The sequence below is a fragment of the Hoplias malabaricus genome, chromosome 2, assembly GCF_029633855.1.
Source record: "Hoplias malabaricus isolate fHopMal1 chromosome 2, fHopMal1.hap1, whole genome shotgun sequence".
Lineage (NCBI taxonomy): Eukaryota > Metazoa > Chordata > Actinopteri > Characiformes > Erythrinidae > Hoplias > Hoplias malabaricus.
In genome coordinates this window covers 53,847,922-53,868,146 of record NC_089801.1, presented here as the reverse complement: position 1 = coordinate 53,868,146, position 20,225 = coordinate 53,847,922, and the positions used below count along the sequence as shown (strand labels likewise).

General features: G+C 40.1%; 2 protein-coding genes across 3 annotated transcripts; one reads left to right on the top strand and one right to left on the bottom strand.

Annotated features, from left to right (window-relative positions):
• Nucleotides 1–2,554: 2,554 nt before the first annotated feature.
• On the bottom strand, nucleotides 2,555–8,904 carry LOC136677017 (uncharacterized). The gene is made up of 19 exons (XM_066654367.1): nucleotides 8,775–8,904; nucleotides 7,326–7,429; nucleotides 7,157–7,216; nucleotides 6,562–6,672; nucleotides 6,349–6,447; nucleotides 6,185–6,229; nucleotides 5,991–6,071; nucleotides 5,555–5,686; nucleotides 5,413–5,459; nucleotides 5,238–5,307; nucleotides 5,064–5,150; nucleotides 4,867–4,965; nucleotides 4,687–4,770; nucleotides 4,433–4,537; nucleotides 3,827–4,298; nucleotides 3,648–3,729; nucleotides 3,245–3,544; nucleotides 3,040–3,139; nucleotides 2,555–2,960 (listed from the first exon to the last, which is right to left on the bottom strand). Exons 1-15 carry the CDS (start codon nucleotides 8,902–8,904, stop codon nucleotides 4,158–4,160), a joined length of 1,395 nt encoding a protein of 464 aa, XP_066510464.1. The 3' UTR covers nucleotides 2,555–2,960; nucleotides 3,040–3,139; nucleotides 3,245–3,544; nucleotides 3,648–3,729; nucleotides 3,827–4,157.
• Nucleotides 8,905–13,126: 4,222 nt separating this feature from the next.
• Nucleotides 13,127–20,055, top strand: LOC136687276 (uncharacterized). Of its 2 annotated transcripts, none has more exons than XM_066661617.1 (19): nucleotides 13,127–13,427; nucleotides 14,773–14,876; nucleotides 14,986–15,045; nucleotides 15,530–15,640; nucleotides 15,755–15,853; nucleotides 15,973–16,017; nucleotides 16,131–16,211; nucleotides 16,516–16,647; nucleotides 16,743–16,789; nucleotides 16,894–16,963; nucleotides 17,051–17,137; nucleotides 17,236–17,334; nucleotides 17,431–17,514; nucleotides 17,664–17,768; nucleotides 17,903–18,374; nucleotides 18,472–18,553; nucleotides 18,657–18,956; nucleotides 19,062–19,161; nucleotides 19,241–20,055. In XM_066661617.1, the coding sequence occupies exons 1-15, from the start codon at nucleotides 13,238–13,240 to the stop codon at nucleotides 18,041–18,043; spliced, it is 1,455 nt and encodes a 484-aa protein (XP_066517714.1). In that variant the 5' UTR covers nucleotides 13,127–13,237; the 3' UTR covers nucleotides 18,044–18,374; nucleotides 18,472–18,553; nucleotides 18,657–18,956; nucleotides 19,062–19,161; nucleotides 19,241–20,055. The 2 variants fall into 2 exon arrangements, with proteins under 2 accessions (XP_066517714.1, XP_066517715.1); XM_066661618.1 differs by lacking the exon at nucleotides 13,127–13,427 and adding an exon at nucleotides 13,678–13,890.
• The last annotated feature ends 170 nt before the right edge of the window (nucleotides 20,056–20,225 follow it).

The window sequence follows — 20,225 nt, the reverse complement described above, 5'->3', positions numbered from 1 at the left end:
AAGTAGATTAAAAAACTGGAAAACTGCTAGAATCATCTCACACCAGATCTCTCAAAACTTTTGATTCTAAGCTTCTCTCTCTTTTTTTTAAAATCTTCCTTAGTGTGCGCCCCCTAGCGGAAAGTTTGTGGATATAATATCCTCCAGAATCTGTATTATTGTTTATTATTCTGTATTTTGTGTTGTTAAATATGATAATAGAAAGTAAAAAAAAAATCAGAGCTGAAAATAAAACTTTATTAATGTTTGCTATGTGTTTTGTCTGTTATATTGTATATATTATAGTCTGTTATACTGTATCTTCAGTGAGCCTTCCAGATTTTCGAGACACTTTGAAAATAGAGAGATAATATCCCGGGAAGGACGCTAAACGTGTAGTTTTTCCACCTTATGGAAGTTGTGTTTGTATTTTGCCATCTAGCGGCGACAGAATGCAACTACTGCACCATTTACGGTGAAACACAAAATCCTAATGAATCGATTGCTTATCCTTTGTATCCCGAAAAAAAAAGTCAGTGCTACAAATTCAAAGGTGGTGATTGAATATTAAATGGAAATAAATAGAAACACCATCTGCCACAGAAAGTACACTATGTGGCACATTGCGACAAGGTAGCACAACTCGTCAGAACAGTCGGACTTGCTATTAAACGGTGGCTGTAAAAGGGGCCAATGAAACAAACCTGAGAAATCATCTGCGGATCCACCACGGCAGTTCACTGAACCTGGGAAGACAACGGCATCCCGGCAGCTGGCTCTTCCAGAGGCTCTCGGGTGAGTATCTTAGGCTACGTTCACACAACAGGTAAAAGTGTAACAAATCTGATTTCGTCATCAATCTGATTTCACACTCCTAACCTGAGCCGCACGCACAAAGAACGAGGCTTCAGGCGCTGACCAATGTCCGTCTGTTTCATACAAATCACTTTCGTTTTTTAAATGAAGGACCGGACTGGTGTTTTACAGCAGCACTGTGTCACAAAACCTCTCCTTTCTTTATTCCAAATGAGTTCTATGTTAAAAACAGAGTATTAAGACTGATTGAACTGATTTTTCTTTCACTCTAAGCGCAGATTTCCCGGGTCTCTCTCGAACACGAGTCTCAAAAGAGAAGAAGACGAGCACAGACATAATGAGTTTAATATTTCCAGGAGCCACATTTATACAGCTTCATGCCGACATCATAAATGAGAGACAGCAACCTGGTTTCAGGAGCTTCACAGGTTTTTCGTTTCCCAGTATTTTTACCAAACGGAAATCCTTTGACCTGGTCTGTAATCACTTTCCCATGAGATGCCGTATTAGCTGCTTGTGTCGTCTTTTGTAAATGAGTTCCAAACTACACTCCTGATTACAAGAATGCTAAAAAAAAGTTTGTGTATTCGTGTGTTTGTTTAATACAGAGGTCCGAGAAGTACACTAACTTTGATTTGTAGTAGAACTGCCTAATATGTACAGTACCTGTCTGAATTCAGGGTTATTTATTTATTTATTATTGAGAGGCGGTTTTGGCCAGAATTCAAACTTAATGCTTTAACACTGCTGTGTCTACTTTGTTGTGCCTTTTCCCACTTCTTGTGTCTTTTAAAATAAACCATTATTTCAATGTCAGAAACAACACCAGCTGTGAATCATCTCTGTCCCCTCTCTGTCTCCATTTTTTGTCACTTTTTAGTTTATTACGTCATTTGAACACAGCCGCTGTCTTTAATCATTGTGTGAACATTTCATGATGAAGGAACCTATAGAAATGCTCCAAGAATTACTTGGAATAAATTCTTTTCACGTTGGCTTACACTGAAACTATAAAGTTACTACTTTGAAGGTACTTTTGTGCTACAAATACAGACTATACTCTCTGTTGCTCTGTGCATTTTGTTAACTCCCTTTTAACCTGTTCTATAATGGACAGAGCTAATACAGAGCAGGTATGATTTGAGTGGTGGATCATAAAAGGGCTAAAACCAGTGGATCAGAAACAGCAGTTCTGCAAGAATTTTATACATTGTGCACACTCACTGGCCACTGAATTAGACATAACTACACTCTCTGAAAAACTACAGTCACTGGAGTGGTACCCTCAAGGGTGCATAACCAGTACCTTTCGTTAAGGAACATAATTGTTGCATATTCTATATTAATTTTAATTTTTAAACATGTTTAGATTTCATACACCCAATTTCATCTCCAGGACTTTTCTTTAAATACATATTTTGTGAGTGTACTCTGCTGGATATTTTTTGTTGGTGGACGATTTTAAAACAATAATTTATAATTCCAGCAGCACTGCTGTGTCTGATCCACTTTTACCAGTACAACACCCTCTAGCACACCACTTCCACTTCAGTGTGATTGTGTGCTGAGAATGATCTGAGACCCAAGAAAGTTGGAAGAGGGAAGGGAAGGGATGTGGTTTCCAGCACTCCTCCAAAAGTTACATAGAGCTGTTTATGGAGACTGGAGTAGCAATGACAGGGGCTCTATCCTCCATTTAAAAAAAAAAAAAAAACAAAAAAAAAAAAAAAAACATACCATCAAACAGGTTTGTATTTACTCTTTCATATTCCTGATTGATGTTCACTGAAATGTTTACATTGTATTATTTTTTTATTGACTTTTTCCAAAATGTTATTACAGGTGTTGTATTTCATAAAATCTATTCAGACGTAACAGATGTTCCGATCTGTTTTTACTTCCTGTTTCTGATGTCTGTGTCAGCATTTACACTGGTGAACAGTTATGCTGCGGACTCTCATCTGCAGTATTGAAATGTATCTGCTCTCTTTGAATCTCAGTGTCCTCTCCTATTAACTCTCATGCAGCTGTTGGAAATGCATTAGAACTGCAGTGCGTTGTAGATTGAGCGGGTTGCTGTTGCAGGACTCAGAGGTGGCCAGGTACAAGTAGGTGCTTCTGTTTTAATAAGAGTTTCAACATCACTCCGGCTCTTGACAACGTCCCTAGAAGAAGATGTTCATGATTATGCAGATGCTCATGTATTAATCATACTGTAGCTAGTCTTGTACACAGTTGGCTTGCCTCGTCTCCAGCGCTGACGATGGAGGAATCACTCTTTCTGGTGAAAGATGTTTCTGAGGTGGGACTAGGTTCCTATGAAGGAACTCCATTCAAACACACGCTGTGGAAGTGTGGAGACGTGATTATCGTTGCATAAAGAATGAATACGGAGATATTCAGGTGATAAAAGTAAAAATAATGGGTTGTTCTTGTCAGATTGAGTTACCTTTTCGCTCTGATGCTTCCTGTTGTCTGTCATCAAGGCTCTATGGGATCTGCATGTGTCTGTGTGGTGAGACTCCACCACACAGACACGTACAGACAGGGAGGAAAGGTAGAAATATGGGATCAGATTGTGTTTCTCATCTATACACAGAACCATTCAGAATGGAATGTAGCCAAACAACAGGATCATTTATTTACAGGAGGGCGTGGTGGTGACCAGTCAGTCCAGCAGAGATGATGCACCACTGGACTGACTGGCGTTGGCTAAAGGATGGTGTGATCACCTGGTACCTGGCATTCCCTGCAAATACAGCCAAGAAAGAAATAAGGAATCACGTCACACACATTTCTTGTAGCATCTAGACATACAGTATAAACGCATCTAAGTAATATCTTTGCCTCACCTTTAATGTTCCACCACACTTAGATTACAACAAACACAACAAGGAGGTCCGCATTAAGGTCACACAGCTCCATGGGCCATCCCTGCATCGGCAGAAGACATAGAATTCAGCGAATAGATTAATCAGACAATTCAGTAATGCTCTCATCTGTAGACTTTCAGTTTAGTCCAAACACTTACAGCTCGTCTAACGCCTCAAACTAAGACGTCAGTTCCAGTGGGAACCCTGCAAACAGAGACAGCAAGAGGAGAGAGAGACTGCAAAATAGTTAACATTCAAATAAACGTGTGTATATTTACAGATCATGTACCTACCTTTAACACCTACAAACAGAAATGAAACTTACCTTAAACTGGACAAAGAGAACTAAATCAACATAGATACAAATAATACACTTACTCTACTCTAATAAGTTGCATGCATTACACTAAATTATTAATGATATTTTTATGAAATAAAGAAAAGTAAATAAGAATTGAAAGAGTGAGGAGCTGAAGGGGGCGTAGATGTTCAGACATCCTTAAGCCTGTCCAGGAGATCGTCAACGTGGCTCTCGAAGATCTCCCACACCACTCTGAACAATGACCCAGGAGCGTTGTACGCTGACTCCTCCAGTGTGAAGATGCTCTCCAAAAAGAGCAGCATGGCACTCTGAGAGACAGAGGTAGAGATTCTGCTCAAACGAGGCACAAACGGACAAAACCCTTCTGTAGAAAAGCACACCATTTCTACCCTGAACTGCTGCTACATGGGAGTGTTGTGTGGTGAGGGCTCGTGAGTGTTACCTTCACCAGGAGCAGGTAGCGGTCAGCTCTGGGTCTGCTCTGCCCGGTGACCGCAGAGACAGAGGAAATCACGGCCAACAGATGGTGGAGGAAACCTTCTGGCCTCTGTAAATGAAGTGAAAAAGACATGAGCACGGCGTACACTGTGGAGGTCCTGATCTCGCAGGACACAACATACACTAGACCTGTGCTGGCTTCTTCTGAGCATCATTATACTGTCCATGTTTTTAACAATCATTTGAAGTAACTCTTACCGGACAGATCGGAGGCTGCGCACCCGCCTGGATTCTCAGCAACACAACCTCAAAGACGACGTCCATGAAGTTGAAGTTCTGGATCTGAGAGTGAGAGACAACGTTAGTGACACACACAGTCCGGTTTCATAAGTAGTGCTGATGTTTTTTTTTTAATCCCATCTAGTTATTCCAACTCACTCCACTCTCCGCCAGCTCCTCTACGATCACTTCACGATAATAAGGAGACTCAGCCATCAGCAGCAGACGATGGTAGAGCTCCTGGAAGAGTCTCACATCCTGCAGGAGGTAAAGAGTTGCACAGAATCACATCAGTGAATCATTTAAAATACATCATATCATTTGGATAAATGTGACACACTGATCATATGTTTTACCCTGTCATTAAGGGTGGCCAGGTCCTCCAATATCATACTGCCAACGTCCCGGAGATTGTGGCGACAATCTGGTTCGCTGAGCATGATCTACAGAAACAAAGAAACAAGGGTCAGAAAGAACGGACTGGAGCGCCATCATGCCTCAAATACTCTAGTTTTATGTGGTTTCCTTACAGTGAATGCCTGGCGCAGGGCTCGAAGTTTAAGAGGAAAGCTGGTGATCCTCCTAATCTGTGAGTAGACGCTGTGGAGAAGCAGCAAGGTTTTGCATGAGTTCAGTTCGGTTAATAGACGTCAATGTTTTTATTCCATGTGGAATGTAAAGGGTTAAAGCTGGCACTGCACTCACTGCAAAGAGGGCACCTCCCGAGCCACAGCCTCTGCATCTCCAGATGTCTGTAACATAATACCAAATATTCAGCTTCTGACAGAGTCCTGTATAATTCAGGATGGTAAAATTACCGTAATGACCATAGTATATCATGCCTTACCTCAGGAGTGGACTCAGGCTGAGGATCAGGGAAAGGGTCAGGGTGGATCACCTCTGTGTCAGAGCTGCTTGTGAAGTACCACGCCTCACGTCCGGAAAAGAAGGACCGGCACGTGCGTAGCACCTCCGTCACCTGTGCAACACACACTCTGTACTTCCTTTGCAAACACATGTTCTTTCAAAGTGCATTCTACAAAACTCAGGTCCAGGACATTGGGACATTTAATATAAATAAATATTCTTACTAATAACTCCATAATATAAAGCACTGAGTATGTGTTGTAAATTAAATGCAGGTGTGACAGAACAAATAGCTGCTATTTCTGTGTTTGTTTGTTTTTTTTTGTAACTATTTCTAAACATTCCCCACTCTTTTGGAACTGAGATCTGTACAAGGTCAGATGTGTTAGTGTTTTACTAGAACATGGTGAACGTACCTCAACACCTTCAGACGTTTTGGAGGTGTGTTCCTTGGTGAACAGGCAAGATGCCACTCGCGTCAGTTGGCCTTCAACTCGCTTAAAACAAATAACAACAACAACAACTCAGATCTTTATACCTGCACAATGTGTGAAAGGCTCCATAAAAAGACCAGACTAAAGTGAACACAGACATGTCTGAGGGATCTCACCTGGGCAAGAGTGACCCTCGCGGTTGATGACATCAAAATGGGGCCCTGCAAGAGACGTTCTGGTCGTCATATGGGTAATATAAACTACCAAAACTCATAACTGTAATACGGAATATGAAAGAACGGTGTTGGAAATGAATGCAATAAGAGGAGGTGGTTTGGACCTTAGAAGATGGAACATAGAAATCATTGGTGTGAATCCACCAATGATATGTACGTGCCCCCCGGATCAGCTCAACATAGTGGCGCCTGACACAGACCCTCTGGAGAATAAAAAACAAATCACACACAGACACACGGCCAAGTAAGACACCACAAAGCTACACGTATGATTAAGAGTGCCACACAGGTGGTCTTGAACTAACAGAGCGGCATACCTTCTTGTCTACACGAAGCCACTCGGTGCAGGAGAAACACAGAGTCCAGAAGGTCTTCTGCATTCCTCCATGACTCTGAACGAACAGCCGCTCCAGAAAGAGCCTGGGACACTGAAGTAGTGCAAGAATACAACACATTAGAACTAACCACTACATACAGGAGTTAAAGGGCTCTATAGGTGAACACTGCTATGTTACAGAATATACCCTTCACTCTAGTGGTGAACATAAAAACAGCACAATTTGAATTTGTAGTAGTTGTGGCAGCTCATAAACCAAAATATTAAAATACATCCTCATATCCATGGGTTGCAGTCACATGACATTTTTGGCATGGGCACCACTATGTGGAATGATCGTCTGGTGTCAGAGCACAGCAGTAACAAGTAGGTGGGAAAGATGGATAAATTTATCTTATACACAGATCCTCTCCCTGCACTGGAGAGAGTCTCACAGCACTCAGAAGCACAGACGCTCACCACCTCTTTGTGGAACAGGGCTCTTTTAAATATAACACACATCTCCAAAAAGATACACATCTTTAAACTACTTAGTGACTAAAATTCCAGTGAAATTCAGCGAAACCTTCACTTACACTGTATGGGATCATAGGGCCCGAGGGGATCACAAGTGTCCCAGTCTCATCCGTGCTGACCTGCAGTAAAGAAAGAGACAGGTAGAGATTAGTGTCTGATCATTATATCGAAGACTGGAGTTACTCTCTGCAGTTGCATTGTGTTTGATGGGAGTGCGTGGATAATCACCTCAGGCTCGTCTCTGGTGACCTGTCCGACGAAGCCGACGTACGGATGACACAAGACGTCAGGCTCCACTGGGCGGACAGCGTCTCGCAGCCTCTGCTCTGGGTCTGAAAATGTTCCACACATCACTAGAGCTGAAACAGTTCCTTTCAGTCTGAGAACTGCTCTGAAGCTCATGCACACTTTCCCTTTTTCACTTTGAATGATACTGAATCTCAAATGGCTCCCTATTCACTATCCCCTACATTATTCACTGTACTGTTTCGGGAACATGAATTCAGGAGGGTAGCGAACAACGTCAGACCCTAACTCATACGGGTTTTTACCAAACAACGGAGTATATTATCCGTATCCGCTATCCACGTGGGTTGTACACTACATGTTTCAGTGCATTGTGGGATTTTTCAGTGCACTAAATAATGTCCACTATTGTTTCGGACACTGCTACAAAATGGTGGAACACAAAGTAGTGCACTATATAGTCACAGTTTCAGTCTGATCGTTAGACCTGAACATGACCACCAGCTTCTTCCCCAATCACTGTCCGAAATGGCTCATTATTCACTATACCCTATGGTTTCACTCTTTAATGTACTATTATAGGGAAGTGAATTCAGGTGGGTAGTGAACAATTTCAAACAGTTATTTTACTAAACAATGCAGTGGATTTTGGGGTACCTGCTGTCTAAATCTTGCAATGCATTGTGGGATTGTCTGAGTGCACTGTAAATTGTGCACTATGTTTTTGGACAGTACTACAAAATGGCGGAACCCCAAAACAGTGCACTATTTAAATAGTTTCCTCGAGACTTGCCCGATTTGAACTGCGCATGCGCCGACCTTCACGCAGGTAGCTGATAGCGGCAGAGCTCTATGTGTTTTCCAAAGCAGAAAGGCACTTTATCTTCAAGAGACAGTAACTTTAAACACACACAGACATGAATTTGTCTTTCATCGCTGTCCTTTACAGATTTAAACAACTGGATCACCGTTTTACAGCAGAAGTTATCCGTGTAGAAATGATGAGGTATTCTTCTGTTTAAACAAAACATGACGAATAACGCTGTGGGACACAATTAAAATATCACCTATCAGCAAATTGCACGCAAGCATGCGCAGTCTATTTGCGCTGCTGCCCGATTTGGACTGCGCATGCGCAGAACATCATGTTTCTATGTACTGCTGATAGATCCGATATTTTATCAATTTGTCATTCGAGGATAATGAGTCATAATATTGTCAACTGTAAATACACCAATTTTTGGTAGAGGCCAATTTTCCCCAACGAGTAAAATGTTTACATTTAAAAACATGAACAAAAACAAGGCCAATGTAATAAAACATATTAGATAATATACTTACAACAAGTGTATTAAATTGGTTGCCTACGTTAAATCATACAGATTTGTGTCTGTGTTTACTGTTAAAAGTTTGAAATGTATCCTAACTGACCTTCAGCGACTGTCTGGGCGGCGTGTTCGCCGTGGCGGTCTTCTCTGGGTGTCCAGTCCTGGACGAGAGGATAAAATAAAGTCCTGCTCCGGCTGCTGCGGCTCCAGCCACGAACCAAAGGCGGCGCCATCGCAGCTGCGTCGCAGACGAGATGATGTTGAGGAGTTGTAGAGTTGGAGTAGCAGACATGGTGAAAAGCGCAGTAAAGTCGTGTTGTCTGTGTGAGTGTTTATGAAAGAATGAGGCTCAGTGTTCTTTTATCTATCTGTCTCCAAGGTGGGCTTTTTGAATGTAAACTTGACTACGGCGTACATTGTAAATGGATAAAGTTGCGATATTTTATTTCAAGATACATATTTTTTTGTTATTTTAACGCAGTATTTTAAAAATGAAGATTGACGTTTTGAGAATCATTAATGTTTTTTTTTCCAATTAATTTTATATTTCGAGAGTTATTATTTTTCAAAATTAAAGTCTAATTGGAGAAAACACTTTTATTATTTCGAGAAGAGTTCAGTCCGTATTGTTATTAAGAGCTGTAAGATTTTGAGAAAACATTCAATTTGTTAAAATAAAATTGTATTATTTAAAATTTAAAATCTATAAATTTATAATATAGTTGTATCATTTTGAAAATAAAATCGCTATATTAAAAAAAAAAAGATTTCAAGAGTATAGTCGAAATTTCAAGAAATGTCATAGAAATGTAAATAAATGTATGTAAAAATACACATGTTTATACATTTAATAATAACAGTTATATTGTTACATTACATTACATATAAAAATGTTAGGACAATAAAGGAACAAATAAAGAATATGATTTTATATAGTTTTCATGAATTTCTGCAGCTGCATTCCATACTACATCCTTATCTTAAAGTTAAAATTAATCATGAAATGCAGTTTCACAACATATGCACACTGACGCTCTATTCATATGGTCTCTTCTTCCACTTTCCAAACTGACAGAGGTTGGGGGCAGACTAACGGGCCATTACCTACGAGAATGGGAAGGAGTACATACCTTACTCATGAATATTCAATGTTTGAGTGATTAAAAATGTAAAAAAAAAAAATGTCATTTCAGATTGGTAATTATACAAAAGTAAAGTTACATAAAATATCAGAAAGCTGTAAACACCAATGTTTAGCCAACAAACACCCCTGTCTATAAGAGCAGAGTTATTCAGTTAATTAAAAATATCATTATACATTCAAAGGTGACTGATTCGCTGCCCACATTAAAAGTAAATGAATATAATTTAGTTGACTCCAAGTGTAATAATAAGATTATCAGTGATGGTATGAGACAAAAGATTTATTTTGAATACAATAAAGAATCTTTCAAGAAACTTCCTAACACAGTTTTCAAAACCACAATGACTTTTGCTCATTCAGAATTGATCAAATGGCCCATATCTCCTAAGGTAAAGGAAACCCATTTAAAACTAATAAATATGATATATCTTGTAGCTGTGTTTCTTGAAAAATGGTTTAATTTTGATGTTGACTTATGTGTATTTTGTAAGTCAGAAATGAATCTCTGGAACATTAGTTTTTTTTTTTCATTAGAAATTGGATTAATCTCAAACTTAACATTCCTTCCTTGATGTTGATGCCATTTTATTTTATATTGAAAACTTAAGTTCAGCTTTCTCTGATGCTATAAATGTAATCATACTCTTAGGAAATACCACGTTCACTGCAGTAAGTGGAGGGGAAATAAGCCCTCTTTCCTCTGTTTCACGAATGAATTTAATTCATATTATTCTGCTTTAAGTAGATTAAAAAACTGGAAAACTGCTAGAATCATCTCACACCAGATCTCTCAAAACTTTTGATTCTAAGCTTCTCTCTCTTTTTTTTAAAATCTTCCTTAGTGTGCGCCCCCTAGCGGAAAGTTTGTGGATATAATATCCTCCAGAATCTGTATTATTGTTTATTATTCTGTATTTTGTGTTGTTAAATATGATAATAGAAAGTAAAAAAAAAATCAGAGCTGAAAATAAAACTTTATTAATGTTTGCTATGTGTTTTGTCTGTTATATTGTATATATTATAGTCTGTTATACTGTATCTTCAGTGAGCCTTCCAGATTTTCGAGACACTTTGAAAATAGAGAGATAATATCCCGGGAAGGACGCTAAACGTGTAGTTTTTCCACCTTATGGAAGTTGTGTTTGTATTTTGCCATCTAGCGGCGACAGAATGCAACTACTGCACCATTTACGGTGAAACACAAAATCCTAATGAATCGATTGCTTATCCTTTGTATCCCGAAAAAAAAAGTCAGTGCTACAAATTCAAAGGTGGTGATTGAATATTAAATGGAAATAAATAGAAACACCATCTGCCACAGAAAGTACACTATGTGGCACATAGCGACAAGGTAGCACAACTCGTCAGAACAGTCGGACTTGCTATTAAACGGTGGCTGTAAAAGGGGCCAATGAAACAAACCTGAGAAATCATCTGCGGATCCACCACGGCAGTTCACTGAACCTGGGAAGACAACGGCATCCCGGCAGCTGGCTCTTCCAGAGGCTCTCGGGTGAGTATCTTAGGCTACGTTCACACAACAGGTAAAAGTGTAACAAATCTGATTTCGTCATCAATCTGATTTCACACTCCTAACCTGAGCCGCACGCACAAAGAACGAGGCTTCAGGCGCTGACCAATGTCCGTCTGTTTCATACAAATCACTTTCGTTTTTTAAATGAAGGACCGGACTGGTGTTTTACAGCAGCACTGTGTCACAAAACCTCTCCTTTCTTTATTCCAAATGAGTTCTATGTAAAAAAAAAAAAAAAAAGAGAGAGAAGCTTAGAATCAAAAGTTTTGAGAGATCTGGTGTGAGATGATTCTAGCAGTTTTCCAGTTTTTTAATCTACTTAAAGCAGAATAATATGAATTAAATTCATTCGTGAAACAGAGGAAAGAGGGCTTATTTCCCCTCCACTTACTGCAGTGAACGTGGTATTTCCTAAGAGTATGATTACATTTATAGCATCAGAGAAAGCTGAACTTAAGTTTTCAATATAAAATAAAATGGCATCAACATCAAAGGAAGGAATGTTAAGTTTGAGATTAATCCAATTTCTAATGAAAAAAAAAAAACTAATGTTCCAGAGATTCATTTTCTGACTTACAAAATACACATAAGTCAACATCAAAATTAAACCGTTTTTCAAGAAACACAGCTACAAGATATATCATATTTATTAGTTTTAAATGGGTTTCCTTTACCTTAGGAGATATGGGCCATTTGATCAATTCTGAATGAGCAAAAGTCATTGTGGTTTTGAAAACTGTGTTAGGAAGTTTCTTGAAAGATTCTTTATTGTATTCAAAATAAATCTTTTGTCTCATACCATCACTGATAATCTTATTATTACACTTGGAGTCAACTAAATTATATTCATTTACTTTTAATGTGGGCAGCGAATCAGTCACCTTTGAATGTATAATGATATTTTTAATTAACTGAATAACTCTGCTCTTATAGACAGGGGTGTTGGCTACACATTGGTGTTTACAGCTTTCTGATATTTTATGTAACTTTACTTTTGTATAATTACCAATCTGAAGTGACATTTTTTTTTTACATTTTTAATCACTCAAACATTGAATATTCATGAGTAAGGTATGTACTCCTTCCCATTCTCGTAGGTAATGGCCTGTTAGTCTGCCCCCAACCTCTGTCAGTTTGGAAAGTGGAAGAAGAGACCATATGAATAGAGCGTCAGTGTGCATATGTTGTGAAACTGCATTTCATGATTAATTTTAACTTTAAGATAAGGATGTAGTATGGAATGCAGCTGCAGAAATTCATGAAAACTATATAAAATCATATTCTTTATTTGTTCCTTTATTGTCCTAACATTTTTATATGTAATGTAATGTAACAATATAACTGTTATTATTAAATGTATAAACATGTGTATTTTTACATACATTTATTTACATTTCTATGACATTTCTTGAAATTTCGACTATACTCTTGAAATCTTTTTTTTTTAATATAGCGATTTTATTTTCAAAATGATACAACTATATTATAAATTTATAGATTTTAAATTTTAACAAATTGAATGTTTTCTCAAAATCTTACAGCTCTTAATAACAATACGGACTGAACTCTTCTCGAAATAATAAAAGTGTTTTCTCCAATTAGACTTTAATTTTGAAAAATAATAACTCTCGAAATATAAAATTAATTGGAAAAAAAAACATTAATGATTCTCAAAACGTCAATCTTCATTTTTAAAATACTGCGTTAAAATAACAAAAAAATATGTATCTTGAAATAAAATATCGCAACTTTATCCATTTACAATGTACGCCGTAGTCAAGTTTACATTCAAAAAGCCCACCTTGGAGACAGATAGATAAAAGAACACTGAGCCTCATTCTTTCATAAACACTCACACAGACAACACGACTTTACTGCGCTTTTCACCATGACTGCTACTCCAACTCTACAACTCCTCAACATCATCTCGTCTGCGACGCAGCTGCGATGGCGCCGCCTTTGGTTCGTGGCTGGAGCCGCAGCAGCCGGAGCAGGACTTTATTTTATCCTCTCGTCCAGGACTGGACACCCAGAGAAGACCGCCACGGCGAACACCGCCGCCCAGACAGTCGCTGAAGGTCAGTTAGGATACATTTCAAACTTTTAACAGTAAACACAGACACAAATCTGTATGATTTAACGTAGGCAACCAATTTAATACACTTGTTGTAAGTATATTATCTAATATGTTTTATTACATTGGCCTTGTTTTTGTTCATGTTTTTAAATGTAAACATTTTACTCGTTGGGGAAAATTGGCCTCTACCAAAAATTGGTGTATTTACAGTTGACAATATTATGACTCATTATCCTCGAATGACAAATTGATAAAATATCGGATCTATCAGCAGTACATAGAAACATGATGTTCTGCGCATGCGCAGTCCAAATCGGGCAGCAGCGCAAATAGACTGCGCATGCTTGCGTGCAATTTGCTGATAGGTGATATTTTAATTGTGTCCCACAGCGTTATTCGTCATGTTTTGTTTAAACAGAAGAATACCTCATCATTTCTACACGGATAACTTCTGCTGTAAAACGGTGATCCAGTTGTTTAAATCTGTAAAGGACAGCGATGAAAGACAAATTCATGTCTGTGTGTGTTTAAAGTTACTGTCTCTTGAAGATAAAGTGCCTTTCTGCTTTGGAAAACACATAGAGCTCTGCCGCTATCAGCTACCTGCGTGAAGGTCGGCGCATGCGCAGTTCAAATCGGGCAAGTCTCGAGGAAACTATTTAAATAGTGCACTGTTTTGGGGTTCCGCCATTTTGTAGTACTGTCCAAAAACATAGTGCACAATTTACAGTGCACTCAGACAATCCCACAATGCATTGCAAGATTTAGACAGCAGGTACCCCAAAATCCACTGCATTGTTTAGTAAAATAACTGTTTGAAATCGTTCACTACCCACCTGAATTCACTTCCCTATAATAGTACATTAAAGAGTGAAACCATAGGGTATAGTGAATAATGAGCCATTTCGGACAGTGATTGGGGAAGAAGCGGTTGGTCATGTTCAGGTCTAACGATCAGACTGAAACTGTGACTATATAGTGCACTACTTTGTGTTCCACCATTTTGTAGCAGTGTCCAAAACAACAGTGGACATTATTTAGTGCACTGAAAAATCCCACAATGCACTGAAACATGTAGTGTACAACCCACGTGGATAGCGGATACGGATAATATACTCCGTTGTTTGGTAAAAACCCGTATGAGTTAGGGTCTGACGTTGTTCGCTACCCTCCTGAATTCATGTTCCCGAAACAGTACAGTGAATAATGTAGGGGATAGTGAATAGGGAGCCATTTGAGATTCAGTATCATTCAAAGTGAAAAAGGGAAAGTGTGCATGAGCTTCAGAGCAGTTCTCAGACTGAAAGGAACTGTTTCAGCTCTAGTGATGTGTGGAACATTTTCAGACCCAGAGCAGAGGCTGCGAGACGCTGTCCGCCCAGTGGAGCCTGACGTCTTGTGTCATCCGTACGTCGGCTTCGTCGGACAGGTCACCAGAGACGAGCCTGAGGTGATTATCCACGCACTCCCATCAAACACAATGCAACTGCAGAGAGTAACTCCAGTCTTCGATATAATGATCAGACACTAATCTCTACCTGTCTCTTTCTTTACTGCAGGTCAGCACGGATGAGACTGGGACACTTGTGATCCCCTCGGGCCCTATGATCCCATACAGTGTAAGTGAAGGTTTCGCTGAATTTCACTGGAATTTTAGTCACTAAGTAGTTTAAAGATGTGTATCTTTTTGGAGATGTGTGTTATATTTAAAAGAGCCCTGTTCCACAAAGAGGTGGTGAGCGTCTGTGCTTCTGAGTGCTGTGAGACTCTCTCCAGTGCAGGGAGAGGATCTGTGTATAAGATAAATTTATCCATCTTTCCCACCTACTTGTTACTGCTGTGCTCTGACACCAGACGATCATTCCACATAGTGGTGCCCATGCCAAAAATGTCATGTGACTGCAACCCATGGATATGAGGATGTATTTTAATATTTTGGTTTATGAGCTGCCACAACTACTACAAATTCAAATTGTGCTGTTTTTATGTGCACCACTAGAGTGAAGGGTATATTCTGTAACATAGCAGTGTTCACCTATAGAGCCCTTTAACTCCTGTATGTAGTGGTTAGTTCTAATGTGTTGTATTCTTGCACTACTTCAGTGTCCCAGGCTCTTTCTGGAGCGGCTGTTCGTTCAGAGTCATGGAGGAATGCAGAAGACCTTCTGGACTCTGTGTTTCTCCTGCACCGAGTGGCTTCGTGTAGACAAGAAGGTATGCCGCTCTGTTAGTTCAAGACCACCTGTGTGGCACTCTTAATCATACGTGTAGCTTTGTGGTGTCTTACTTGGCCGTGTGTCTGTGTGTGATTTGTTTTTTATTCTCCAGAGGGTCTGTGTCAGGCGCCACTATGTTGAGCTGATCCGGGGGGCACGTACATATCATTGGTGGATTCACACCAATGATTTCTATGTTCCATCTTCTAAGGTCCAAACCACCTCCTCTTATTGCATTCATTTCCAACACCGTTCTTTCATATTCCGTATTACAGTTATGAGTTTTGGTAGTTTATATTACCCATATGACGACCAGAACGTCTCTTGCAGGGCCCCATTTTGATGTCATCAACCGCGAGGGTCACTCTTGCCCAGGTGAGATCCCTCAGACGTGTCTGTGTTCACTTTAGTCTGGTCTTTTTATGGAGCCTTTCACACATTGTGCAGGTATAAAGATCTGAGTTGTTGTTGTTGTTATTTGTTTTAAGCGAGTTGAAGGCCAACTGACGCGAGTGGCATCTTGCCTGTTCACCAAGGAACACACCTCCAAAACGTCTGAAGGTGTTGAGGTACGTTCACCATGTTCTAGTAAAACACTAACACATCTGACCTTGTACAGATCTCAGTTCCAAAAGAGTGGGGAATGTTTAGAAATAGTTACAAAAAAAAACAAACAAACACAGAAATAGCAGCTATTTGTTCTGTCACACCTGCATTTAATTTACAACACATACTCAGTGCTTTATATTATGGAGTTATTAGTAAGAATATTTATTTATATTAAATGTCCCAATGTCCTGGACCTGAGTTTTGTAGAATGCACTTTGAAAGAACATGTGTTTGCAAAGGAAGTACAGAGTGTGTGTTGCACAGGTGACGGAGGTGCTACGCACGTGCCGGTCCTTCTTTTCCGGACGTGAGGCGTGGTACTTCACAAGCAGCTCTGACACAGAGGTGATCCACCCTGACCCTTTCCCTGATCCTCAGCCTGAGTCCACTCCTGAGGTAAGGCATGATATACTATGGTCATTACGGTAATTTTACCATCCTGAATTATACAGGACTCTGTCAGAAGCTGAATATTTGGTATTATGTTACAGACATCTGGAGATGCAGAGGCTGTGGCTCGGGAGGTGCCCTCTTTGCAGTGAGTGCAGTGCCAGCTTTAACCCTTTACATTCCACATGGAATAAAAACATTGACGTCTATTAACCGAACTGAACTCATGCAAACCTTGCTGCTTCTCCACAGCGTCTACTCACAGATTAGGAGGATCACCAGCTTTCCTCTTAAACTTCGAGCCCTGCGCCAGGCATTCACTGTAAGGAAACCACATAAAACTAGAGTATTTGAGGCATGATGGCGCTCCAGTCCGTTCTTTCTGACCCTTGTTTCTTTGTTTCTGTAGATCATGCTCAGCGAACCAGATTGTCGCCACAATCTCCGGGACGTTGGCAGTATGATATTGGAGGACCTGGCCACCCTTAATGACAGGGTAAAACATATGATCAGTGTGTCACATTTATCCAAATGATATGATGTATTTTAAATGATTCACTGATGTGATTCTGTGCAACTCTTTACCTCCTGCAGGATGTGAGACTCTTCCAGGAGCTCTACCATCGTCTGCTGCTGATGGCTGAGTCTCCTTATTATCGTGAAGTGATCGTAGAGGAGCTGGCGGAGAGTGGAGTGAGTTGGAATAACTAGATGGGATTAAAAAAAAAACATCAGCACTACTTATGAAACCGGACTGTGTGTGTCACTAACGTTGTCTCTCACTCTCAGATCCAGAACTTCAACTTCATGGACGTCGTCTTTGAGGTTGTGTTGCTGAGAATCCAGGCGGGTGCGCAGCCTCCGATCTGTCCGGTAAGAGTTACTTCAAATGATTGTTAAAAACATGGACAGTATAATGATGCTCAGAAGAAGCCAGCACAGGTCTAGTGTATGTTGTGTCCTGCGAGATCAGGACCTCCACAGTGTACGCCGTGCTCATGTCTTTTTCACTTCATTTACAGAGGCCAGAAGGTTTCCTCCACCATCTGTTGGCCGTGATTTCCTCTGTCTCTGCGGTCACCGGGCAGAGCAGACCCAGAGCTGACCGCTACCTGCTCCTGGTGAAGGTAACACTCACGAGCCCTCACCACACAACACTCCCATGTAGCAGCAGTTCAGGGTAGAAATGGTGTGCTTTTCTACAGAAGGGTTTTGTCCGTTTGTGCCTCGTTTGAGCAGAATCTCTACCTCTGTCTCTCAGAGTGCCATGCTGCTCTTTTTGGAGAGCATCTTCACACTGGAGGAGTCAGCGTACAACGCTCCTGGGTCATTGTTCAGAGTGGTGTGGGAGATCTTCGAGAGCCACGTTGACGATCTCCTGGACAGGCTTAAGGATGTCTGAACATCTACGCCCCCTTCAGCTCCTCACTCTTTCAATTCTTATTTACTTTTCTTTATTTCATAAAAATATCATTAATAATTTAGTGTAATGCATGCAACTTATTAGCGTAGAGTAAGTGTATTATTTGTATCTATGTTGATTTAGTTCTCTTTGTCCAGTTTAAGGTAAGTTTCATTTCTGTTTGTAGGTGTTAAAGGTAGGTACATGATCTGTAAATATACACACGTTTATTTGAATGTTAACTATTTTGCAGTCTCTCTCTCCTCTTGCTGTCTCTGTTTGCAGGGTTCCCACTGGAACTGACGTCTTAGTTTGAGGCGTTAGACGAGCTGTAAGTGTTTGGACTAAACTGAAAGTCTACAGATGAGAGCATTACTGAATTGTCTGATTAATCTATTCGCTGAATTCTATGTCTTCTGCCGATGCAGGGATGGCCCATGGAGCTGTGTGACCTTAATGCGGACCTCCTTGTTGTGTTTGTTGTAATCTAAGTGTGGTGGAACATTAAAGGTGAGGCAAAGATATTACTTAGATGCGTTTATACTGTATGTCTAGATGCTACAAGAAATGTGTGTGACGTGATTCCTTATTTCTTTCTTGGCTGTATTTGCAGGGAATGCCAGGTACCAGGTGATCACACCATCCTTTAGCCAACGCCAGTCAGTCCAGTGGTGCATCATCTCTGCTGGACTGACTGGTCACCACCACGCCCTCCTGTAAATAAATGATCCTGTTGTTTGGCTACATTCCATTCTGAATGGTTCTGTGTATAGATGAGAAACACAATCTGATCCCATATTTCTACCTTTCCTCCCTGTCTGTACGTGTCTGTGTGGTGGAGTCTCACCACACAGACACATGCAGATCCCATAGAGCCTTGATGACAGACAACAGGAAGCATCAGAGCGAAAAGGTAACTCAATCTGACAAGAACAACCCATTATTTTTACTTTTATCACCTGAATATCTCCGTATTCATTCTTTATGCAACGATAATCACGTCTCCACACTTCCACAGCGTGTGTTTGAATGGAGTTCCTTCATAGGAACCTAGTCCCACCTCAGAAACATCTTTCACCAGAAAGAGTGATTCCTCCATCGTCAGCGCTGGAGACGAGGCAAGCCAACTGTGTACAAGACTAGCTACAGTATGATTAATACATGAGCATCTGCATAATCATGAACATCTTCTTCTAGGGACGTTGTCAAGAGCCGGAGTGATGTTGAAACTCTTATTAAAACAGAAGCACCTACTTGTACCTGGCCACCTCTGAGTCCTGCAACAGCAACCCGCTCAATCTACAACGCACTGCAGTTCTAATGCATTTCCAACAGCTGCATGAGAGTTAATAGGAGAGGACACTGAGATTCAAAGAGAGCAGATACATTTATATTTATATACATGTATATTTATAGTTCTACATGCAATGTTTCTTTATTTGTATGAACCTTTCTTCCTACGACTAAATCCATGCCTCTTAAATCCTCATATTTGATGTGGACCTTCCCCTGATTTGTGGAAACACAACTCTACTGTTGCTTTTCTCCTCTGTAATGCCCTGCACTCCAACCTGCACAACACATTTCACACATGCCAATAAACATTATGGTTTTAACTTGACACTGGTAGTGAACTAAATCACTTAGTTCACTACCACATAGCCTTTAATAATCATTCAGTTCATCTTCCTTAAATATAATTCACAATGGCTAAATCTGACTATGATTATTTTCATTTACATACTTGGGTGCATAGGGCTTTCTTGAGGCTCTCGACCTTATCCTTCTTCTGTTGAAGTTCTTCAGATCTCAGTTTTGCAATCCTGATGAGAAGAGGAATTATAAGTATATAATTGCTTTCAAACTGTGCATCAAGGTCTGCTGGTGAGACACAGTGGGGTTGCAGTGAGCCTGCATCAGTACATATATGTGTCATCACGAAAGCAGAATTAAATGGTCAGGGTGAATGTTTTGCACTGCATAGCTGCCCCTCCAAACTGCTCCAATATTAGCAATGTGATCTTTAAACTGGCCACAAGAGCAATAAATTTGTTCATTCATTTATTATCTGTAATCTCTTATCCAGTTCACGGTCACAGTGGTTCTGGAGCCTACTCACAATGACTGGGCGCAAGGTGGGAACACACCCTCCAGTCCTTCACAGGGTGACACACTCACACCC

Coding starts and splice junctions, on each gene's coding strand:
- LOC136677017 (XM_066654367.1), bottom strand. CDS start 8,904: ATGGCGCCGCCTTTGGTTCGTGGCTGGAGCCGCAGCAGCCGGAGCAGG. Junction 4,538..4,686: donor CGCAGCCTCCGATCTGTCCG/GTAAGAGTTACT, acceptor CTTCATTTACAG/AGGCCAGAAGGTTTCCTCCA. Junction 4,299..4,432: donor GCTACCTGCTCCTGGTGAAG/GTAACACTCACG, acceptor TCTGTCTCTCAG/AGTGCCATGCTGCTCTTTTT.
- LOC136687276 (XM_066661617.1), top strand. CDS start 13,238: ATGACTGCTACTCCAACTCTACAACTCCTCAACATCATCTCGTCTGCG. Junction 13,428..14,772: donor CGCCCAGACAGTCGCTGAAG/GTCAGTTAGGAT, acceptor GAACATTTTCAG/ACCCAGAGCAGAGGCTGCGA. Junction 15,854..15,972: donor TCTATGTTCCATCTTCTAAG/GTCCAAACCACC, acceptor CGTCTCTTGCAG/GGCCCCATTTTGATGTCATC.